Genomic DNA, 25,700 nt, shown 5'->3' on the forward strand with positions numbered 1-25,700 from the left:
CTTCCTCTGGGTCTCTCATGTGGGTGCAGGGGCCCAAGGACTTGGCCCAACTTCTACTGCTTTCCCAGGACATAGCAGAGAGCTGGATCAGGAGTGGAGCAGCCGGCACTTGAACGAGTGCCCATATGTGCTGGCCCCTTCTACCGTTTTATCATTCCCTGATTCTTTCCTTTGTACCCTCTCCATCTTGCTGACGGACTCATGTACTGAGGTTTTTTCTGAAGCTGTAAAATTTTCATTTTTCTTCATATCTTCTATTTCTTTGCTGATACTTTCTATTTTAAGGTTACACTTTTTTATGGTATTATGGATACTTTAAAATTGATGTCAGATAATTCTAACATTGTTAGATATCTTGGTGGTAGCATTAAGTGTGACATCTTACTTGTCTTTGATATGACGAATAATTTTTGAATGAAACTTGGACATTTCATGTCATATTATGAGATTCCAGATTTTACTTCAGTCAATATAGTTGGCCTTTTTCTGGCACTACTTCATTTTTTGAAAAAAGGCTCATTTTGGGGAAGGAGAGGTCATCTCGTTACTATAAGTAGTGGTAAAAGCCCAAATTCTCCACTCACCTTTGGTGATGCTCAAAGAGTGGAATCCTTATTACTACTGGGAAGGAAGAATTGTTTAGGCTCCCGAAATTCCTCGATTGACAATATGGTGGTGGTGGTCTCAAAACTGCTGGGTAACTGAATTCCTGAATCCCCAGTAGGACTCTGCTTAATACCATGCCTGTGTAGTGTGTGTTTGTGTGTGTGTGTATGCAGTTTGCAGTTTCAGATGCCTGTTGAGGGTGGAAATGCTGGCTCTCCACTCAGCCTTTGTTAGTGTTCAGCTAAAATTTCTGTAGTGTTGAGCTAAAAATTTCCATTTAAAAATGCTGCCACTTTTCTTATCCTTTAGTGGACATAGTGGGTGTGTATCGGCTTTTTTCCTTCTTGTGTGGTCTGTATTATGGACAGGAAGTAGAGGGGAGTTAATTTACGGTGGTGGAATAATTCTGCATCCTGTTTGTGGTGACAATTACATGAGTATGTACATGAGATTCGTTGTGTGCATCTACATACACACAAATGCACACACACAGGCACATGAATGCTGAATTACTGAACACTGAGTAAGGTCTACTGTCTAGTTAGCATCATTGTACAAGTGTCAGTTTCCTACTTTGGCTATTGTCCTGCATTTGTGTATGTCATCATAGGGGACAGCTGGGTGAAGAGTTCAAGGGAATCTATGTATTATTTTTATAACATCGTGTGAAACAATAATCACTTGAAAATAAAAAGCTAAACAAAATAGATATCATCTTACAAGCAAAAATTCATGTATACAGAGGAATTCTAAAGTCATATTTTCCTGAAAGGGCAGCCTATGTACAGTGACTTTTATTCTATTTGACTGTAATTTTTTGATGATGAAGACATACTGAATCAAAGCAAACCAAGGCAATTAGATTTCTATGGAGTCATTCTTAAATTATACAATTTTTTAAAATTACAAATGGATTTTTAAAATATTTGTTTATTTATTTAAAAGGCAAAGTTAGAGGTGCAGAGGCAGAGAGAGAGAGAGAGATGTTTCATTCACTGGTTCACTCCCGAAATGGCTGCAATGGCTGAAGCTGGGCTAATCTGAAGCCAGGAGCCAGGAGCTTCTTCTAGGTCTCCCACATGTGTGCAGGGGCCCAAGGACTTGGGACATCTTTCTACTGCTTTTCCAGCCCATAGCAGAGAACTGGGTCAGAAGTGGAACAGCTGGGTCTTGAATTGCCTTCCATATGGGATGCCAGCAGTGCAGATGGGAGCTTTACGCACTATTCTACAGCATTGAACACAATTACGCAAATTTTAATTTTAAATATCTGAAATCGAAGTATTCCTTTTCTTGATGCCCATAAAGTATGAAAAGTTAAAAACTGATTAAAGGGACTAAAATAATAAGAGCAAACATTGCATATTATACTAATTTATACCTATTTTACTAAAACCAATATGATATCTAGAATTAAGAATGCTAAAATGCCAATGGAATTCATATACTTATAGCTTTATAAATGTCCGCAGAGACTCCTACTTCCTATGCTCTGGGGATTGTATAATCCCTGGTGCAACGTTTACATCTATGGTAAACACAGACATCACTACTTTTTCCCTATGTAATTTATCACCACAGGGAGATCCTAGGGGAGTCCTTCTCTTGGATTTGTAATCAAAACCAAAAGAATTATAAGCTTTAAGCCAGCATCCCATGCTCCATGACATGCTTGGTCAGGTGTGAAGGCTGGGGCCTTCCTCACAGTCTCTGGACAAAGCTGTAACTAGAGGCTTGATCTGCACCTCAGAGTGACTTCCGGAACATTCAGACAGATCTATCAATGACACCTTTCCCAGTCAAGGGAGTGTGACTACATTCATTCTGTGGACACATCTGATCTGCTTTGATGCCTCCAAGGCAGCTCCTCCCCTAGGACCGTGCAGGGGAAACACACACAGAGGATCAGCACTGAGTCCTCCAAGTGAAGCAGGGTGAGTTGTTCAAAGCCCTATTTTTCCTCTTTCTGCATGTTGTTGAAAAACAAAGCGAAGCATTCTATTGAATAATAAGAAACTCAGCAATATGGAGCTCCGTCTTGACTGTCGGCATTTCTCTCATCCTCTCTGAGTTGGCTTCATCCTCAGCTGGTAGCAAGGAAGCCACAGCAATTCTGGAACACAGCTAGAACATATTAATGTAAGAAGATAAAGAGATTTGTCTCTTTCCTGAAAAGAAATTATTGATATGCTGCAAATACAGAAGAGTTTATGTTAGTATTGTCTTAAGAATAGAGTTGGGTAAATTCTTGTGGATTTAGTTAATATAGATATCACTTAAAGTAACTCTGTTTCTATTTCCTTCTATCCTACAAGGGCCTGTGGAAGCCAATTCACCTTCCTTTCTAAATGGTGTGTCTAGTTAGGATGGAATATAGGAAAATTTATGAAAAACCACAGAGTGTATGGTTAATTTTAACTCTTAAGCTACCAAGGGAATCCTCAATACCTATTAACAATTCTTGGCTTCCTATAACCTTATAGTAAAGTGTCTGGGAAACTATAGACTATCAGAGATGTCCTCCTGTAAACGAGAATGTATGGATGTTTTCTGCCCTAAAGCAATGCTCTCTTTCTTACTATTCATCACTGGGCCTTGAAGTATCTGGTATAGTAATAGATATACAAGTCAGAAATAGGAAGTGAAGAATCAGATGAATGAGAGGAAGAGGTAAGAGACATATTCCAACTACTCAAGTTCATCAGCAGGCAAGCTTGTACCTCAAGTACTCCAACTCTCTATATTCTAGTAAGGAAAGGAAGAAGTACTTGTCATTATTCAGTTCATGCAGACAAAAGAAAGAGAGACTCGAAGGTTGGAGGGGGAAGTGGGGATGTAGCAGTACATTCAGATCCCAGATCTCATGAAGCAATGGAGAATTTATCTGAATTCTGCCAATCTTAGTCCCCTTCTATGGATGGGAGTTTCAAGAAGACAGCTACATTCTTTGTGAGTGACATTTTGCTTCCTGTCTGTCCAGAGTTTCAACAAAGAGAATGCTGGCTGGAAACAACTCCTTGGTTGCCGAATTTATTCTTGCTGGATTGACGGATCGTCCAGAGCTACAACAGCCTCTATTTTACCTGTTTCTAATGATCTATATTGTCACCCTGGTGGGCAACTGTGGCTTGATCACTCTGATTGGTCTAACTTCTCACCTCCACACCCCTATGTATTATTTCCTCTTCAACCTCTCCTTCATTGACCTTTGTTACTCTTCTGTTTTCACCCCCAAAATGTTGGTGAACTTTCTATCAAAGAAGAACATCATCTCCTATGTTGAGTGCATGACTCAGCTGTTTTTCTTTCTCTTTTTTGTTATCTCTGAATGCTATATGTTGACCTCAATGGCATATGATCGCTATGTGGCCATCTGTAACCCCCTGCTGTATAAGGTCACCATGTCCCATCAGCTGTGTTCTGGGCTGGCTTTTGCTGCATATGTGATGGGACTTGCTGGAGCCACTGCCCACACAGGGTGCATGCTTAGACTAACCTTCTGCAATGCCAATGTCATCAACCACTACTTTTGTGACATACTCCCTCTTCTCCAACTTTCTTGCACCAGCACCTATGTCAATGAGGTGGTAGTTCTCATTGTTGTGGGCATTAATATCACAGTACCCAGTTTCACCATCCTCATTTCTTACATTTTCATCCTCACTAGCACTCTTCATATCCAGTCTACTCAAGGACGATCCAAAGCCTTCAGAACTTGTAGTTCTCACATTATTGCTATTTCCCTCTTCTTTGGATCAGCAGCGTTCATGTACCTTACATACTCTTCTCCTGGATCTAAGGACCAAGGAAAAGTTTCTTCTGTTTTCTACACTAATGTAGGACCAATGCTCAATCCTCTGATTTATAGTTTGAGGAACAAGGACGTCAAAGTTGCAATGAGGAAAGCCCTAACTAAACTTCAGATGAGAAATCTGTTATAATTAGACGTATTAAAACATCATAGAACTCAATTTTTAATTGGTGTTTTTCATGAAGACATCTTACTCAAAACCATATTATATTTACAGGAAGTATTATGTGTGGTTTAGTAGAATTGTCTGTGAAAATCCAAACTTTCTCATCTAAACACTAAATGCCCACTATAATAGAAGGATTCTCCTGGTTATCAGTTTTGTTGATGGTATCAGCAGTTTGATTTGCTGAAATGTCTTCATTTCAATATATATTTTAAATAATAACTTGTCCTTTTTTCATTTCCTTGCCTTTTTCTGATTTTCCTTGGTTCCATTGAGAATAATGTCTCACATTATTCACATGGACCTGCTGCTGAGAACACCTATCAGCCCATATAATATTGAAAATAATAGGAATAGCTCCAACTTTCATTACCAATTCAGTAGTAACAGAGGATGATTCAAGAACACGTGTATTCTAGAGTGCCAATAAGGGGCAGAGAAGTTTATCTGATAAAATTGGCATCCATTAGCATCTAAAAAGCTGTCAGATATTTTGAAAAAAGCATATAGGTCTCACTGTGCATTTTTTAAGAATAACTTATAAGATAACACTTCATATTATTTGAGTAGAAATATTTTAGCCAATACTTTACTCATCCAATGATGTTTTTCGTGAAAGCTATGTATATATTTATAATAAACTGTATTCATATATTTTATAATCTTACTGAAACTGTCTGATGAATGAGATGCAAATCATCTTGAACACAGGTGCTTTATTTCCTTTTACTTCTCAAATGTTTTTCCTGTTTTTAATATTTGGATACTGTGAATACTGTCTAGATAGCACCAATAAAATGACCATTAATAGTTATAAAATAATAAATAAAAACAGCAGTAATAATTTTAGTGACATAAGCCAAGCACCAAAAGATATATTCATATGATCTCACTCATATGTGGAGTCTTAAAAAAAATAAGTCGGCCCGTGCCACAGCTCAACAGGCTAATCCTCCACCTGTGGCGCTGGCTACCGGGTTCTAGTCCTGGTAGGGGTGCTAGATTCTGTCCCGGTTGCCCCTCATCCAGGCCAGCTCTCTGCTATGGCCCATAGTGCAGCGGAGCATGGCCCAAGTCCTTGGGCCCTGCACCTGCATGGGAGACCAAGAGAAGCACCTGGCTCCTGGCTTCGGATCAGTGTGATGCGACGGCAGCAGCACACCGGCCGTAGCGGCCATTTGGGGGGTGAACCAACGGCAAAAGGAAGACCTTTCTCTCTGTCTCTCTCTATCTCTCACTATCCACTCTGCCTGTCAAAAAAAAAAAAAGGCATTAACTCATAGAAGTCAAAAATATAATTGCTGCTACCAGAGACTAGGAAGGGAATTGGGAAGGAGGGTTTGGGAAATGTTGATTGACAGGTACTAAGTTATAGCTAGACAGGAATAAGAAGTTTTGGGGTTCTATTGCACAGTCAGTGGAAGATCAAAAATTTACCGTATAGTTTGCTATCTCAAAAGATAGAAGTTTTGCTATAGATTCCTACACAGAAGTGTCAAATGCTTAAAAAAAGTTAATATATTTACACTGATTGGACATTACATAATGTATACATGTAACAAAAGCATCACCTAGCATCCCATAAAGATGTATAATTTTGATATGTCTTAAATTTTTTGAAATAAAAATTAAATGATATGAAGTAAAATATAACATAAAAATAACAGTAGGCACGAATCAGAATAAGGTTGACATTTAGCTTTTTATTTGGAGTTGGTTGTGGCAGCCTGACAGACGAGCCATTCAGGCCTTTTCAGAGCACCAGCTGTGGCGTGCATCATGGACTAAGAGCCCATAGCACACACTCCTCTGTGCCCACCACACTCTTCACCACACTTCATGATTACTCTGAGACACACCCAGCCAATGACTTAGCATGGTGGGTAGGGCTTACTTGGTCTGGCCAATATGTGTCTGGCATGAGTGTCTTATCTGATTTATGAATAATCAAAGTATAATCTAATAAATGGACAAATTAAATAGGTGCACAATCCTAAAGGAAGGCAGGCAAATGTCCCATAAACACAAACAGATGTGCTTCCTTGCTGCATCTTCTCAGGGGCATCGTCAGCAGCAGGGGAGCCCTCCGTTACAGTTCTGCCAGCCTCCCTCACAGCATTGCCCAGGCTTTGCTCCTCAAGTGGCTCAAGCACTTGTGAGGCTTCACTGTTGGTCTCCTACTTTTTGGCTTCAGCAACCTTGGGTGCAGCCCTTCCTTCAGCAGTGTAAGTGCCAGCTGTGTGGTGACTCCAAACTGTCAGTAATCCAGTCACTAACCCTATAAAACTTCTTCTCTGAGGGTCTAGAATTGGGTCATGCTTCCTCTTTCTTTGCACCAGCCTGGGAGTGATAGCTTTTTTCGGCAGTTTTTAGTATTTATATTTTTTTAGTGTCAACTTGTCACTCTTTCTCTCTTGCAATATCTGTGTAGCTAATTCTCTGTATTAATATTATTGATAGAAAACATGGAATTCTAAGCTTATTGGCCTGGACATTTCATGATATAGGAATTACATTTGATGCAGTTTTGATGGACTGTCTTGCTGGTGTCACAATTAGCATGTGCCAAATCCTGTTGATAGAGTTTGCAAAAAATACCCATTTGCCTGTAGTCTTTTCTGATAAAATTAGATTTAAAAGGACTTTATTTTTCTCCAAATTATACTTCAGTTCAGTCTAGGAATTCTGGTGATTCTCTTTTCACTGCATAAGAAAGTCCACATGAGATTATCACTCAGAAGAACTAAGCAGAAGAGAATGTGGGAAGCGAGACACACCTCATGAAGTGACTTAACCCTGCCCTGGCCATTGTAGGCATTTGGGGAGTGACCCAGTAGGTGGAAGATTTCTCTCTAGGTATCCCTTCCTCTCTGTCTGTAACTCTGCCTTTCAAATTTATAAGTAAATCTTTTTTAAAACATTCAGATTTTGTGTCATAGCCAAAAGAATTTTAGCTATTTTTACCCATTTATTAAGATGGCAGTGGGTCAACAAATTCCTGGAAACATTATTTAAGAAAATGAAATTTACTAAATGAAAGTTAAAAAAAAAGAAAATGAAATTGAGTCCTAACAACTGATTGCAGTGGGATGAGATTTTTACTAATAAAATTTGGGGAGGAAAACCAGCTGAAAAAGGAACTACAGAAATGAAAATTATCGTATGTGATGGATTAGCTGTGCATAGTTTTTTTTTTTAAGATTTATTTTTACCTGAAAGGCAGAGTTACAGAGAGGCAGAGGCATACACACACACACACACACACACACACAGAAGATGTAATCCAAATATCTCATGTGGGAAGCAGAAATCCTACTACTTGAGCCATCACTTCTGTCTCAAACGGACTGTGTTGACAAGAAGTTGGAGTAAGGAGCCAGATCCAGGAATTGAACCCATGCACTCTGATGTGTAGGACATCCATGTCTTAACTACTATGCTAAATATCTTCCTGGAGAACATTTTTCTCATTACAACTGGTGTGTAATGTGTGTATTGGGGTTGAAGGAAGAGGATACTACTGGCATCTAAGGACAGAAACCAAGGGTGCTATGTGTCCTTAGTACACAGGAAAGCCTGACAACAGGAAACCATCTAGTTAAAAGTGTCGACACAGGGGCAAGATGGCGGAATAGGAAGGGAGCACACTGATAGTCCGGGGAAAGATAGTTTAATAAAAGTGGAGATACTGCAGGTTCAAGGAAGAGTAGGGAAGGAAACAGCAGAAGAAACTCTTCCGGAACGAGTGATTCTCAGCGGACCTGCGTGGAGAGCGTGGGAGCCCACAGTTCGGGACACCACCGGCAGACTGAACACACCAGCGCTGGAACACGAGGTGAGCCGAACCTCAATAGCCCGAGACACTGGCAGGCAAGCGGAGAGAGGAGACTAGAGGGAACGACCCCCGGGGGGGGGGGGGGAAGTTCACCAGGCTAACTGGAAGAGAGAGAGAGAGAGAGAGAGAGAGAGAGAAAGGTGACTGGTACGGACACGGGTTTCTCTCTCTCCGCTCACATCTCAAGGGCGAGCAAGACAAAGAGCAGGCGCCATCTTGGACATACGTCATAAGCAGAGTGACCTCAGGTCTGCACCGGCCCTGAGCCTAGCAGAAAAACCTGACTCTGGGTGGGGCGAATTAACAGGAGATTAGGACCCAGCAGATTTGTGGTGCTACTGAACTGAGACTGTGAAAAAAGAGACGGTGGGGGAGAGAACTCACGGAATTCACATGAGTACTCTCGAGAGACGCTACAATTCCGTAACTTTGGCAACCTAGTGGGAGACTGAAGGAGAATTTGAGCCCACTCTGAGGGCCGAACAGATTCCCTGTGTGGTCTTTGGGAAAGAGCTTCTGATCTCTGGCTCCTGTGGGTATATCATTTGCCTGCTAACTACCTCCAACTTCGTTCAGCTGTGCGGAATTACTTCCCTTTTGAATCAAAAAAAGAAAGAGAGAGAGAGAGAGAGATTTACCACGCCTAACCTGGGAGTGTCACCTTTGGCACACCAAACAGAGCTCTCAGGCCACACCCATCTCAAGCCCTAAGGCTCCATCAAAAACAGATAGTCCACTTAATCTAGAGTCATAGTATAACAAGAAAAAGCACCACAGTGAAGAAACCAAATATCTCCAATATGCCAAATAACAAATGCAAAAACCAAGGTAATAAAATCAAGGAAGTCACCATGACGCCCTCAAATGAAAAAGACACCCCAATTCAAGATTATGAAGATGATGACATAGAAGAAATGCAAGAAGCAGATCTCAAAAAATTGATAAAAACATTAAGAAGTTCTCAAAAACAAATTCTTGAACTACAGAAATCCTTAATGGACAAGATAGAAAATCTCTCTCGTGAAAATGAGATATTAAAGAGGAATCAAAATGAAATGAAACAACTAGTACAACAGGAAACTGTGATAGTGACTGAAGTGAAGAATTCAATAGATCAAATGAAAAACACAATAGAGAGCCTTACAAACAGAATGGGTGAAGCAGAAGAGAGAATATCGGACTTAGAAGACAGAGAACAGGAAAGGATACAGTCAGACCAAAGAAAAGAAGAGGAAATTAGAAATCTAAAACATATTGCCGGGAATCTTCAGGATACTATTAAAAAACCCAACATTCGGGTTCTAGGAGTTCCTGAAGGCATGGAGAGGGAGAAAGGAAAAGAAGGCCTTTTTAGTGAGATATTAGCAGAAAATTTCCCAGGTTTGGAGAAGGACAGAGAAATCCTAGTATAGGAAGCCCACAGAACCCCTAATAAACACGACCAAAAGAGGGAATGGTGAGATATAGCCCAGGTACTAAGAGAGAACAACTGCCAGCCCAGAATATTATATCCTGCAAAGCTATCATTTGTGAATGAAGGTGAAATAAGGACTTTTCATAGCAAACAGAAATTGAAAGAATTTGTTGCCACTCGTCCAGCACTGCAAAAGATGCTTAAAGATGTGTTACACACAGAAACAAAGAAACACGGTCATCAATATGAAAGAAGGTAAAGGAAGGAAACCAAGGAAGGAAACCTCACAGCAAAAGATCACAGGGAATTCAAAGCATATATTAGAACTTATCTTTGGCAAATGGCAGGGCAAAGTTACCACTTATCATTAGTCACATTGAACGTGAATGGCACCGGTTTATCTAAAAGATTTATTAACGGACTTAAAGGGAGACTTAGACCCCAATACAATAGTACTGGGGGACTTCAATACTCCACTCTCAGAAATAGACAGATCAACAGGACAGAAGATCAACAAGGAGACAGTAGATTTAAATGACACTTTAGCCCAAATGGATCTAACAGATATCTACAGAACTTTCCATCCTACAGCTAAAGAATTTACATTCTTCTCAGCAGTACATGGAACCTTCTCTAGGATTGACCATATACTAGGCCATAAAGCAAGTCTCAGCAAATTCAAAAGAATTAGAATCATACCATGCAGCTTCTCAGATCATAGAGGAATGAAGTTGAAAATTAGCAACTCAGGAATCCCTAGAGCATACACAAACACATGGAGATTGAACAACATGCTCCTGAATGAACAATGGGTCATAGAAGAAATTAAAAGAGAAATCAAAAATTTTCAGGAAGTAAATGAGGATAACAGCACAACATACCAAAACTTATGGGATGCAGCAAAAGCAGTGTTAAGAGGAAAGTTTATATCAATAGGTGCCTACATCAAAAATTGGAAAGGCACCAAATAGATGAGCTTTCAATTCACCTCAAGGATCTAGAAAACCTACAGCAAACCAGACCCAAATCTAGCAGGAGAAGAGAAATAATTAAAATCAGAGAAGAAATCAACAGGATTGAATCAAGAAAAACATTACAAAAAATCAGCCAAACGAGGAGCTGGTTTTTTGAAAACATAAACAAAATTGACACCCCATTGGCCCAACTAACTAAAAAAAGAATAGAAAAGACCCAATTCTATAAAATCAGAGATGAAAAAGGAAACGTAACAACAGACACCACAGAAATAAAAAGAATCATCAAACAATCATCAGCAAACAGGGAAACCCATCAGAAATGGATAGATTCCTGGACACATGCAACCTACCTAAATTGAACCAGGAAGACATCGAAAACCTAAACAGACCCATAACTGAGACAGAAATTGAAACAGTAATAAAGGCCCTTCCAACAAAGAAAAGCCCAGGACCAGATGGATTCACTGCTGAATTCTACCAGACATTTAAAGAAGAACTAACTCCAATTCTTCTCAAACTATTCAGAACAATAGAAAAAGAGGGAATCCTCCCAAATTCTTTCTATGAAGCCAGCATCACCTTAATTCCTAAGCTGGAAAAAGATGCAGCACTGAAAGAGAATTACAGACCAATCTCCCTGATGAACATAGATGCAAAAATCCTTAATAAAATTCTCGCCAATAGAATGCAACAACACATCAGAAAGATCATCCATCCAGACCAAGTGGGATTTATCCCTGGTATACAGGGATGGTTTAATGTGCGCAAGACAATCAATGTAATACACCACATTAACAGACTGCAGAAGAAAAACCATATGATTATCTCAATAGATGCCGAAAAGCATTTGATAAAATACAACACCCGTTCATGATGAAAACGCTAAGCAAACTGGGTTTGGAAGGAACATTCCTCACTACAATCAAAGCAATCTATGAAAACCCCCAGCCAACATCCTATTGAATGGGGAAAAGTTGGAAGCATTTCCACTGAGATCTGGTACCAGACAGGGATGCCCACTCTCACCACTGCTACTCAATATAGTTCTGGAGGTTCTAGCCAGAGCTATTAGGCAAGAAAAAGAAATTAAAGGGATACAAATTGGGAAGGAAGAACTCAAACTATCCCTCTTTGCAGATGACATGATTCTTTATTTAGGGGACCCAAAGAACTCTACTAAGAGACTATTGGAACTCATAGAAGATTTTGGCAAAGTAGCAGGGTATAAAATCAATGCACAAAAATCAAGAGCCTTTGTATACACAGACAATGCCATGGCTGAGGAAGAACTTCTAAGATCAATCCCATTCACAATAGCTACAAAAACAATCAAATACCTTGGAATAAACTTAACCAAGGACGTTAAAGATCTCTACGATGAAAATTACAAAACCTTAAAGAAAGAAATAGAAGAGGATACCAAGAAATGGAAAAATCTTCCATGCTCATGGATTGGAAGAATCAATATCATCAAAATGTCCATTCTCCCAAAAGCAATTTATAGATTCAATGCAATACCAATCAAGATACCGAAGACTTTCTCAGATCTGGAAAAAAATGGTGCTGAAATTCATATGGAGGCACAAGAGACCTCGAATAGCTAAAGCAATCTTGTACAACAAAAACAAAGCCAGAGGCATCACAATACCAGATTTCAGGACATACTACAGGGCAGTTGTAATCAAAACAGCATGGTACTGGTACAGAAACAGATGGATAGACCAATGGAACAGAATTGAAACACCAGAAATCAACCCAAACATCTACAGCCAACTTATATTTGATCAAGGATCTAAAACTAATTCCTGGAGCAAGGACAGTCTATTCAATAAATGGTGCTGGGAAAACTGGATTTCCACGTGCAGAATCATGAAGCAAGACCCCTACCTTACACCTTACACAAAAATCCACTCAACATGGATTAAAGACCTAAATCTACGACCTGATACCATCAAGTTACTAGAGAACATTGGAGAAACCCTTCAAGATATTGGCACAGGCAAAGAATTTCTGGAAAAGACCCGGGAGGCACAGACAGTCAAAGCCAAAATTAACTATTGGGATTGCATCAAATTGAGAAGTTTCTGTACTGCAAAAGAAACAGTCAGGAGATTCTGTAATTAATACACAGTTATTCTTAAGTGTTGAAATTTAACTGAAATGTGATCCCTGTTAAACATAAGAGTGGGAATAAGAGAGGGAAGAGATGTACAATTTGGGACATGCTCAAGCTGACTTGCCCCAAATGGTAGAGTTAGAAACATACCAGGGGATTCCAATTCAATCCCATCAAGGTGGCATGTACCAATGCCATCTCACTATTCCAAGTGATCAATTTCAGTTCACAATTGATCATAATGAAAGGACTAAGAGTCAAAGGGAGCACATAAACAAGTCTAGTACCTGCTAACACTAATCGATAGAATAAATAAAGGGGAGAGTGATCCAACATGGGAAGTGAGATACTCAGCAGACTCATAGAATGGCAGATGTCCTAAATAGCACTCTGGCCTCAGAATCAGCCCTAAAGGCATTCGGATCTGGCTGAAAAGTCCATGAGAGTATTTCAGGCATGGAAAGCCAAGACACTCTGGCAAAAGATCTCTGTGAGTGAGATCCCAGTGGAAAGAACAGGTCTTCAAAGAAGGAGGTACCTTTCTCTGAAGGGAGGAGAGAACCTCCACTTTGACTATGACCTTGTCTAAACAAGATAAGGGTCGGAGAACTCAAGGGGCTTCCATAGCCTTGGAAACTCATGACTGGAGCATAGGGAGATTACTGATGCCATAGACAGGAGTGTCAATTGGTAAAGTCAACAACAGGAGTCACTGTGCACTTACTCCTCATGTAGGATATCTGTCCTTAATGTGCTGTGCATTGAGATTTAATGCTATAATGAGTACTCAAACAATATATTTCACTTTGTGTTTCTATGGGGGTGCAAACTGTTGAAATCTTTACTTAATGCATACTAAACTGATCTTCTGTAAAAAAAAAAAAGAAGAAATTATCAATTCCCAACTTGACTCTCGCTGGGATTAAACATGACAATAGGTCTGATCTGATTTCATCATCATTTAAAAAAATCATCTATTATTTTTCACTTTATGTTTCTGTGTGGGAGCAAACTGTTGAAATCCTTACTTAATGTATACTAAGCTGATCTTCTGTATATTAAGATAATCGAAAATGAATCTTGATGTGAATGGAAAGGGAGAGGGAGTGGGAAAGGGGAGGGTTGTGGGTGGGAGGGGCGGTATGGGGGGGAAGCCATTGTAATCCATAAGTCGTAATTTGGAAATTTATATTCATTAAATAAAAGTTAAAAAAAAAATAAAAGTGTCAGTAGTGCCAAAGCTGAGAAATCCTGGTTTGCATGAATATAGAGGACAAACAGAGAAAGAGATACTTATAACCCACTGGGCTGTTTTCACGGTTCAGGCACATAGCATTACTTTATGTTAATTATTTCACTTAATTCCTATAATAACCCAATGATACACTTCTCTTATTAACTCCATTACTAATATGCACAGGTGTATGTGTGTGTGTGTGTGTGTGTATGTGTATGTGTGAGAGAGAGACAGAGAGAGACTTTACACTTAGATACAATCTTACAATGTTACAGATTTTAATAAACCCTGTTCTTTGTCTACCCGGATATATGTGTGTATATATTACATATATAGAACATATACAATATACACATATTATATTGAATATAATATATACATATATTACTTATATATGTATATGTCATGTACATATATAATGTATATTATTACATATAATATGTACATATATTACACATATATCCACACATATATGGAGGGAGGGAGAGAGAGACAGAGACAATATCACTTGTCTACAGTCTCAAATCAGGAAGATGAGAAGTTTGGATTCAGCTCAGTAACTTTGAGGCTCATTGAACTTTATGAATCACTTCGCTTCAATGTTTGTTTGAGGGGATGAGATCTACAAGTATGTGGGGTATTAACTTTATGATTTAATATTAATTACTGCTGTCCCAAGGTGCTTGTAGGGCAGCATTAGGGATAGTGACTTTCCTCCTGTAGAGCTCTGTAGGGAGAATGGGCACTACTTTGCACTGAGGATTAGGAGGAATTCTTGTTGGTAAATTGAGTAGAAATTTGAGTCCCCAAAGATCTGATGCTGGGTTTATGATGCACAGAGTGTAAACACATGCTCAGTAATTTCTGCCCTCAAGGGGCTCATCCAACTTGGGAAGAAAACTTGAAGTCAGGAAGAGTGTTTTGCACCTCTACTCATTTGTCTCAGAACTATGAAACATGGTACAGATTTTCATATGAATCAGATGACTATTCTGGAGTTTTTTTTTTCATTTTCAATTATCTTTATATACAGAAGATCAATTTAGTATATATTCAGTAAAGATTTCATCAGTTTGCACCCACACAGAAACACAAAGTGTAAAATACTGTTTTCAGTACTAGTTACGGCATTATTTCACATTGGACAACACATTAAGGACAGAGATCCCACATGAGGAGTAAGTACACAGTGACTCCTGTTGTTGACTTAACAATTTGACACTCTTGTTTATGGCATCAGTAATCTCCCTAGCCTCTAGTCATGAGTTGCCAAGGCAATGAAAGCCTTTTGAGTTCGCTGACTTCGATCTTATTCAGACAGGGTCATAGTCAAAGTGGAAGTTCTCTCCTCCCTTCAGAGAAAAGTACCTCCTTCTTTGATGGCCCTGTTCTTTCCACTGGGATCTCACTCGCAGAGATCTTTGATTTTTCATTTAGTTTACTTTTTTTTTTTTTTTTTGCCAGAGTGTCATGGTTTTCCATGCCTAAAATACTCTCATGGGAACTTCCACCATATCTGAATACCTTAATGGCTGTTTCTGAGGCCAGGGTGCTGTTTAGGACATCTGCCCTTCTGTGAGTCTGTGGTGTATCCCGCTTCCCATGTTGGCTCGTCCTCTCCCTTTTTTATTCTATCAGTTAGTATTAGCAGACACTCGTCTTGTTTGTGTGATCCCTTTGACTTTTAGACATATCAGTGTGACCAATTGTGAACTGAAATTGATCACTTGGCCTAGTGAGATGGCATTGGTACATGAAACCTTGATGGGATTGTATTGGAATCCCCTGGCACATTTCCAACTCCACCATTTGGGGCAAGTCCTATTGAGTATGTCCCAAATTGTACATCTCCTCCCTCTCTTATTCCCACTCTTATCTATGTAACAGAGATTACTTTTCAGTTAAATTTAAACACCTAAGAATAATTGTGTGTTAATTACACAGTTCAACAAATAGTACTAGAACAAAAAAAATACTAAAAGAGATAAAGTATTACATTGTACATCAACAGTCAGGACAAGGGCTGATCAAGTCACTGTTTCTCATAGTGTCCATTTCACTTCAACAGGTTTCCAATTTGGTGCTCAGTTAGTTGTCGCTGATCAGGGAGAACATATGATATTTGTCCCTTTGGGACTGGCTTAATTCACTCAGCATAATGTTTTCCAGATACCTCGATTTTGTTGCAAATGACCAGATTTCATTGTTCTTGACTGCTGTATAGTAATCTATAGAGTACATGTCCCATAATTTCTTTATCCAGTCTACTGTTGATGGGCATTTGGGTTGGTTCCAGGTCTTAGTTGTTGTGAATTGAGCTGCAATAAACATTAATGTGCAGACAGCTTTTTTGTTTGCCAATTTCATTTCCTGTGGCTAAATTCCAAGGAGTGGGATGGCTGGGTCGAACGGTAGGGTTATCTTCAGGTTTCTGAGGAATCTCCAGACTGACTTCCATAGTGGCTTAACCAGTTTGCATTCCCACCAACAGTGGGTTAGTGTCCCTTTTCCCCACATTCTCTCCACCATGTATTGTTGGTAGATTTCTGAATGTGAGCCATTCTAACCGGGGTGAGGTGAAACCTCATTGTGGTTTTGATTTGCGTTTCCCTGATTGCTAGTGATCTTGAACATTTTTTCATGTGTCTGTGGCCATTTGGATTTCCTCTTTTGAAAAATGTCTGTTGAGGTCCTTGGCCCATCTCTTAAGTGGGTTGTTTGTTTTGATGGTGTGGAGTTTCTTGATTTCTTTGTAGATTCTGGTTATCAACCCTTTATCTGTTGCATAGTTTGCAAATATTTTTTCCCATTCTGTCAGTTGCCTCTTCACTTTCCTGACTGTTTCTTTTGAAGTACAGAAACGTCTCAATTTGATGCAATCCCAAATGTTAACTTTGGCTTTGACTGCCTGTGCCTCCGGGGTCTTTTCCAAGAAATCTTTGCAGGTACCTATATCTTGCAGGGTTTCTCCAATGTTCTCTAATAATTTGATGGTGTCAGGTCGTAGATTTAAGTCTTTAATCCATGTTGAGTGGATTTTTGTGTAAGGTGAAAGGTGGGGGTCTAGCTTCATACTTCTGCATGTGGAAATCCAATTCTCCCAGCACAATTTATTGAGTAGACTGTCCTTACTCCAGGATTGGTTTTGTATCCTTTATCAAATATGAGTTGGCTGTAGATGTTTGGATTGAGTTCTGATGTTTCTACTCTGTTACAACGGTCTGTCCATCTTTTTATGTACCAGTTCCATGCTGTTTTGATAACAACTGCCTTGTAGTATGTCCTGAAATATTGTACTGTGATGCCTCCAGCTTTGTTTTTGTTGTACAGGATTGCTTTAGCTATTCGAGGTCTCCTGTGTCTCCATATGAATTTCAGCATCATTTTTCCAGATCTGAGAAGAAGGTCTTTGGTATTTTGTTTGGTATAGCATTGAATGTATAAATTGCTTTTGGGAGAATGGAGAATTTGATGATATTGATTCTTCCAATCCATGAGCATGGAAGATTTTTTCCATTTTTTGGTATCTTCTATTTCTTTAAGATTTTGTAATTCTCATCGTAGAGATCTTTAATGTCCTTTGTTAATTTTATTCCAAGGTATTTGATTGTTTTTGTAGCTATTGTGAATGGGATTGATCTTAGAAGTTCTTCCTCAGCCATGGCATTGCCTGCGTATACAAAGGCTCTTGATTTTTGTGCATTGATTTTATACCCTGCTACTTTGCCAAAATCTTCTATGAGTTCCAATAGTCTCTTAGTAGAGTTCTTTGGGTCCCCTAAATAAAGAATCATGTCATCTGCAAAGAGGGATAGTTTGAGTTCTTCCTTCCCAATTTGTATCCCTTTAATTTCTTTTTCTTGTCTGATGGCTCTGGCTAGAACTTCCAGAATTATATTGAATAGCAGTGGTGAGAGTGGGCATCCCTGTCTGGTACCAGATCTCAGTGGAAATGCTTCCAACTTTTCCCCATTCAATAGGATGTTGGCTGTGGGTTGTTCATAAATGCCTTTGATGTAGTGAGGAATGTTCCTTCCATAACCAGTTTGCTTAGAGTTTCATCATGAAAGGGTATTGAATTTTATCGAATGCTTTCTCTGCATCTATTGAGATAATCATATGGTTTTTCTTCTGCAGTCTTTTAATGTGGTGTATCACATTAATTGTTTTGCGCACATGGAACCATCCCTGCATACCAGGGATAAATCCCACTTGGTCTGGGTGGATGATCTTTCTGATGTGTTGTTGCATTCTATTGGAGAGAATTTTATTAAGGATTTTTGCATCTATGTTCATCAGGGAGATTGGTCTGTAATTCTCTTTCAATGCTGCATCTTTTTCCGGCTTAGGAATTAAGGTGATGCTGGCTTCATAGAAAGAATTTGGGAGGATTCCCTCTTTTTCGATTGTTCTGAATAGTTTGGAAAGAATAGGAGTTATTTCTTCTTTAAATGTCTGGTAGAATTCAGCAGTGAATCCATCTGGTCCTGGGCTTTCTTTGTTGGAAGGTCCTTTATTACTGTTTCAATTTCTGTCTCAGTTATGGGTCTGTTTAGGTTTTCCAATTCTTCATGGTTCAATTTAGGTAGGTTGCATGTGTCCAGGAATCTATCCATTTCTGATAGGTTTCCCTGTTTGCTGGCATACAAGTCCTTGTAGTAATTTCTGATGATTCATTTTATTTCTGTGGTGTCTGTTGTTACATTTCCTTTTTCATCTCTGATTTTATTGATATGGGTCTTTTCTCTTCTTTTTTTAGTTAGTTGGGCCAATGGGGTGTCATTTTTGTTTATGTTTTCAAAAAACCAGCTCCTTGTTTGGCTGATTTTTTGTAATTTTTTTTTTGATTCAATCCTGTTGATTTCTTCTCTGATTTTAATTATTTCTCTTCTCCTACTAGATTTGGGTCTGGTTTGCTGCAGTTTTTCCAGATCCTCGAGATGCACTGAAAGCTCATTTATTTGGTGCCTTTCCAATTTTTGATGTAGGCACCTATTGATATAAACTTTCCTCTTAACACTGCTTTTGCCGTATCCCATAAGTTTTGATATGTTGTGTTGTTATCCTCATTTACTTCCAGAAAGTTTTTGATTTCTCTTTTGATTTCTTCTATGACACATTGTTCATTCGGGAGCATGTTGTTCAATCTCCATGTGCTTGCATATGCTCTAGGGATTCCTGAGTTGCTAATTTCCAACTTCATTCCTCTATGGTCTGAGAAGCTGCATGGTATGATTCTAATTCTTTTGAATTTGCTGAGACTTACTTTATGGCCTAGCATGTGGTCAATCCTAGAGAAGGTTCCATGTACTGCTGAGAAGAATGTAAATTCTTTATGGGTAGGATGGAAAGTTCTGTAGATATCTGTTAGATCCATTTGGGCTAAAGTGTCATTTAAATCTACTGTCTCCTTGTTGATCTTCTGTCCTGTTGATCTGTCTATTTCTGAGAGTGGAGTATTGAAGTCCCCCAGTACTACTGTATTGGGGTCTGTCTCCCTTTAAGTCCCTTAGCAGATCTTTTAAATAAATGGGTGCCCTGTAATTAGGTGCATATACATTGATAATTGTTATATCTTCCTGTTGAATTGATCCCTTAATCATTATATAGTGCTCCTCTTTGTTTCTGTTAAGTTTTTGTGTTAAAATTTATGTTGTCCGATATTAAGATGGCTACGCCTGCTCTTTTTTCATTTCTGTTGGCATGGTATATCTTTTTCCAGCCTATCACTTTCAGTCTGTATGCATCTTTGTTGGAAAGATGTGTTTCTTGTAAGCAGCAAAGAGATGGGTTTTGTTCCTTAACCCAGTCAGCCAATCTGTGTCTTTCAACGGGACAGTTCAGGCCATGAACGTTCAATATGACTATTGATAAGTGGTAACTTTGCCCTGCCATTTCCCAAAGATAAAATATTCTGGGCTGGCAGTTTTTCTCTTAGTACCTGGGCTATGTCTCGCCATTCCTTTCTAGCCTGTAGGGTTTCTGATGAGAAGTCAGCTGTGAGTCTGATTGGAGATCCTCTGAGAGTAATCTCATGTTTCTCTCTTGCACATTTTAGAATCTTTTTTTTTTGTTACACTGTGGTGAGTTTGATTACAACGTGTCGTGGTGAGGCTCTCTTTTGGTCATGTTTACTAGGGGTTCTATGAGCTTCCTGTACTAGGATGTCTCTGTCCTTTTCCTAACCCAGGAAGTTTTCTGCAACTATCTCACTAAAAAGGCCTTCTAATCCTTTCTCTCTCTCCATGCCTTCAGGAACTCCTAGAACCCAAATGTTGGGTTTTTTTAATAGTATCCTGTAGATTCCCAACAATATTTTTTAGATTTCTAATTTCCTCTTCTTTTCTTTGGTTTGACTGTAAACTTTCCTGTGCTCTGTCTTCTATGTCCGATACTCTCTCTTCTGTTTCACTGACTTTGTTTTTAAGGCTCTGATGTGTTTGTCATTTGATCTATTGAGTTCTTCATTTCATTTTGATTTCTCTTCACTATCACACTTTCCTGTTCTACTAGTTTCTGCATTCCATTTTGATTCCTCCTTAAGATTTCATTTTCTTGAAGGGGATTTTCTATCCTATCCAGTAAGGATTTCCGTAGCTCAAGCATTGTTTTTGAAAACTTCTAATTGTTCTAATCATAAATTCTTTGAAATCAGTATCTTGCATTTCTTCCATCTCATCATCTTCATAATCTTGGCTTGGGGTGTCTTCTTCATAATGTCTTCCTTGTTCTTGTTCCTCAGTTTCTGCGTTTGTTGCTTAGCATTGTGGAGATATTCTTTGGATTCTTCTTCCCTCGCTTTGGTGTTTTTTTCTTGTTATACTATGACTGTATTAAGTGGACTGTCTGCTTTTAATGGAGCGTTAGAGGCTTGAGATGGGTGTGGCCCGAGAGCTCTGTTTGGTTCCTCAGGGTTAAGGGTTAAGGGTGTGCCAAAGGTGACACTCCCAGGTTAGGCGTGGTAAATCTCTCTCTCTTTCTTTCTTTTTCTTTCTTTTTTTTTTTTTTTTTTGATTCAGAAGGGAAGTAATTCCACACAACTGAGCAGAATTGAAGGTCGTAAGCAGGTGATATACCCACAGGAGCCAGAGATCAGAAGCTCTTTCCCACGGACCACATAGGGAATCTGTTCTACCCTCAGTGTGGACTCCAATTCTTCTGCCGTCTCCCACTGGGTTGCCAAGGTTGCCGAATTGTAGCGTCTCTGGAGAGTACTCACATGAATTCCATGAGTTCTCTCCCCCACCGTCTCTTTTTTCACAGTCTCAGTTCATCAGCACCACACATTCACTAGGTCCTGATCTCCTGTTATTTCACCCCATCCCCCACCCACAGAGTCAGGTTTTTCTACTTGGCTGAGGGCGGGTGCAGTCCTGAGGTGAGCCGCTTATGATGTATGTCCAAAATGGCTCCTGCTGTTTGTCTTGCTTGCCTTTGAGAGGTGAGTGGAGAGAGAGAAACTCGTGTCTGTACCGGTCACTTTGTTTTTTTTTTTTTTTCCCTCTCTCTTCTAGTTAGCCTGTTGAGCTTTTCCCCACGGTGTTTCAAGCCTCATTCCCTCTAACTCCTCTTTCTGCTTTCCTGCTGGTGTCTCAGGCTATGGAGGTTCGGTTCACTTCACGTTCCAGCACTGGTGCGTTGATTCTGCCACTGGTGTCCCAAGCTGTGGTCTCCCACGCAATCCATGAAGGTCCACCGTGAATCACTAGTTCTGGAAGAGTTTCCTCTGCTGTTTATTCCCCTACTCTTCCTTGAACCTGCAGTATCTCCACTTTTATTAAACTGTCTCTTCCCAGACAATCAGTGTGCTCTCTTCCTATTCCACCATCTTGCCGCTCCTAAAGTGAAAGTTTTCCTATTGTGGAGCTTTTTAAAGGATTATTGTTTACCTCTGGCAAGGAAAGAAAAAAAAAAAAAAAACTTCTGGGAAAACTCTTAAATAGCAATCATGGCATATCCTCTATCATAGCTCTTCTAATATCTCAAAGGGTGAAGTCATTGATGATGCTACAACTTCTTTCATCATTAGAAGCTTTGTCTCCACAGTAGAGTGGAGAGGAGGAGCCCTCAATGTGCAGCCCAGTGAGGCTTGCTGAGAAAGAAAGGTGAGCACTGAATTACCTTTCTTTTAATAATTTCCCTTCAAACCCAAAACTATATAAATGAAGGGTTATGAGGATTACCACCTATGTGTTGCTCTTGTCAGCACTCAGTGACGACTGAGGAGTACAGGGGAATGAAGTCTGGAGACCCCGGGAAGTGTATCAGCATTCTTCCTGGTCAGACAAACACACACAGGTGAGGGAAGGAGGAGGTGGGGAACCCTCAGGAATCAGCCTAAGAAAACTCGCTCCTGGAGATCTTGCTTGAGTCTTCAGATAGCCCTGAAGGTCCTTCCCCTCTGGAGACAAAAATGAGAATTCGTTGTTAATATCACCTTGTATTCCTCTGCTCACAGATCTACTGGTGAAGTGAATGGCTAGGGAAAAAACTCGTCAGTGGTGGAGATTGTTCTTGTGGGATTGTCAGAGCAACCTGAGCTCCAACTGCCCCTGTATTTTCTGTTCTTGGTGAACTAAGTGGTCACTGTGCTGGGCAACTTGAGCTTAGTTACTCTAATATGCCTGAATTTGCACCTTCACACCCCCATGGACTTTTTTCTTTGCAACCTGTCCTTCATTGATGTCTGTTATTCATTTGTCTTAACCCCTAAAATGCTGATGGGCTTTATTTCAGAGGGCAACATCATCTGCTTTCCAGAATGCATGGCTCAACTCTTTTTCTTCTGCTTTTTGTTGTCAACTTTGAGTGCTACGTGCTAACAGCCATGGCCTATGATCGTTATGTGGCCATCTGTAAGCCACTGAAGTACACAGTTGTTGTGTCCCCAAAGGTTTGTTTTCTGCTGATGTCTGGTTCATATTTGAAGGGGTTTTCTGGTGCTATGGTCCACACATAAAGGGGTTTATGCTTAGGCTCACCTTTTGTGATTCCAAAATCATCAACCACTACCTGTGTGACATCTTCCCCCTGCCTCAGCTGTCCTGCAGCGGTACGTATGCCAATGAGCTTGCCAGCTCTGTCATTGTAGGTACCATTATCATTGCATCGAGCCTCATTATCTTAGTATCTTATGCTTTCATTCTTTTTAAAGTCATTCACATGTCTCCAGCAAAAGGTTGGTCCAAAGCCATCCGCACCTGTGGTTCCCATATCATAACTGTGGGCCTGTTCTATGGATCTGGGTTGCTTGAGTATGTGAAGACATCTTCTGCTGAATCTTTCAGCCAAGGAAAATTTTTCTCTGTGTTTTATACTCTCGCAGTGCCCATGCAGAACCCCCTCATTTATAGCCTCAGAAACAAGGATGTCAGCTTGCTCTGAAGAAAACTCTGAAGAGAATTACAAATTAAGCAGCACTGCTAGGGCTGAGTTGGTCCTTTTCCGTGGCTAGGTCTTTTTGTCCTCTTCCTACACCTCCTCGTAAACTTCCTTCTTGTGGGGAGCAACTGGGAGCAACTTGGACTAGACTGTTACTGGAATTAAGACTTATTCTATGCATCTGCTCTCCCACAATATGGCGCTGGGAGAGGAGGAAACAGCTTCTACTCAGCTGCCTCCAGTTCAACCAATAAACAGCAGGACCTGCTCCTGATTGGAGGAGAGCAGCGTACTCGGCGTGTGGGTAGCAGAGTTGGGATTGGTGGAAGAGGACTATAAAGGAGGAGAGAGACAACATGCACCAGGAACATCTATCTGAAGGAACACCTGTGCAGCCCCCGAGAGAGCCGGCCGGCGGTGTGCCGCTCCCCCGCGGAAGTGGGGAAAGTGGCAGGGAGAACCGCCCTTCCACGGAGGTGGAAGGGACGGTAGCCAACCCGGGAAGAACCAGCAGCAAACCCGGGGAGGGCCGAGCAGACGAAAGAACAGCGCAGGGTCCTGTGTCGTTCCTCTGCGAAGACGGGGAGCGACATTTCTAATCTCTTTCTTTCCTCTCTTCATCTTTCTTTCTATAGACTTGGCAGGATTTCTACTCTAAAACACCTTCTCCTCTCTGCATGCAATACAGCTACGTGTGTCTTTTCTTGGATGAGGGTCACCTTAGTCCCAAGGGGGCTCTGCCCCAGTTTCCATCTTTATACCTGATGCAGACACTGAGCTGATATTCTTTCCTATCTAAAGGTAACCTACTTACTAGTTATTTCTTATGTGTATTTACTATTCAAGGCAAGGCAAGGCATTGGGAACTATCTGATGTGTTCGTTTCATTTCTTTCTTCCTCTTCTGAAACTACTACATAGAGTGCTTTCCTCATTCAAGTATCTTACTACTTAAAACTGCATTAAAACAGGAGCCATGACAGAACTTGTGGACATGGTACAGATGTCAATTTTTTAGGGTTCTTTCAGTAATGGTTCTAGTTCTGGATTTTTAGCCTCATATCTATATAGGGACCATATACTTTATTGGATTAAGTTTCTATTGTTATTGATGCTTAGGTAAGGCTCACGGTTCTGCCCACCTTTCTCAAACTCCACCCAAAACAACAAGGCCTCGGTCAACTGATACTTTCTGATAAATAGAATTGAAATATTGATAATTTTTGCATTTATATGTGGATTGTATCTGTGATTGTGATGAAAAATACACAATGATATTCCTGCTTACAGTATCAAGAGCCACATGCGATGTCAAGTGTCTTTGTTGCTCTTTGTTGCCCTGGTTGTGTAACCAGGGTTTCCTTTTGCAAAGGGAAGTCTATTTACTTCTTTTAAAACACAAAAACATGTGTGGGGATCTTGCTCAATTGAGATTTGTTTGTTTAATATGTAAATTTTATTTATTTTTTTCTTAGAAGAAATAATTGAATTTGAGTTCCTTACTGTATGCTATCTTCTTTACAAATCCTATTAATTATAAGTCTCTCTATTCCATTCATTTAATTAGGATATGGTTATAGGAGTTTCTCTAGGCCACACAAGTAATCACATAGAGGCTAGATTTCTTACTTTCTTTCTTTGATTTATTTATTTATTTATTTGAAAGTCAGAGTTACACATAAAGAGAAGGAGAGGCAGAGAGAGAGAGAGAGAGAGATAGGTCTTCCATGCGCTGGTTCTCTCCCCCATTGGCTGCTAGCTTTTCAAACTATTGCACATCCTAAGCAGAAATGGAAGGGATGGAGGGAGGAACAGAGGAAGGAGGAAGGATGGAAGGTAGGAAGCAAAGAAGGAAGGGAAAAGAAAACGAAAGGAAGAAACAAATTGTGAAAGAGTAGAGAGAACCTCTGGAGAACTCTTACAGAATGGTCCTGAAAGTGAGAGTGGTACGGGAACTGACTCTCAGCCAGGATGCTGACAGATGAGCCATAGACTTTGATGCCCAATGAAAACACACACATGACTCTTTAAAGATCGATTTTAAAATGGGGTAAATACGATGGGCAAAAGGAAATGTTCCATCATGCTCTTGTTCAATGGTCAGTCATTTTCTAGGGGGATGAGGCTGAAGAATTTAGGTCGAGTTTTCCTGGAGAGA

The 25,700-nt window shown here is 40.0% G+C and overlaps 1 protein-coding gene and 1 pseudogene across 1 annotated transcript; both read left to right on the forward strand.

Moving 5' to 3' along the window:
* The first annotated feature begins 3,584 nt into the window (after nucleotides 1-3,584).
* On the forward strand, nucleotides 3,585-4,547 carry LOC100350378 (olfactory receptor 8B3). The gene has a single exon (XM_008267022.4). It carries the CDS (start codon nucleotides 3,603-3,605, stop codon nucleotides 4,545-4,547), a length of 945 nt encoding a protein of 314 aa, XP_008265244.2. The 5' UTR covers nucleotides 3,585-3,602.
* A 2,068-nt stretch (nucleotides 4,548-6,615) lies between these two features.
* Nucleotides 6,616-24,130, forward strand: LOC100350136 (olfactory receptor 8C8-like; annotated as a pseudogene).
* Nucleotides 24,131-25,700: the final 1,570 nt, after the last annotated feature.

Source organism: Oryctolagus cuniculus, chromosome 1 (genome assembly GCF_051225735.1).
Source record: "Oryctolagus cuniculus isolate XC-2025 breed Fujian yellow rabbit chromosome 1, ASM5122573v1, whole genome shotgun sequence".
NCBI classification, from domain to species: Eukaryota; Metazoa; Chordata; class Mammalia; order Lagomorpha; family Leporidae; genus Oryctolagus; species Oryctolagus cuniculus.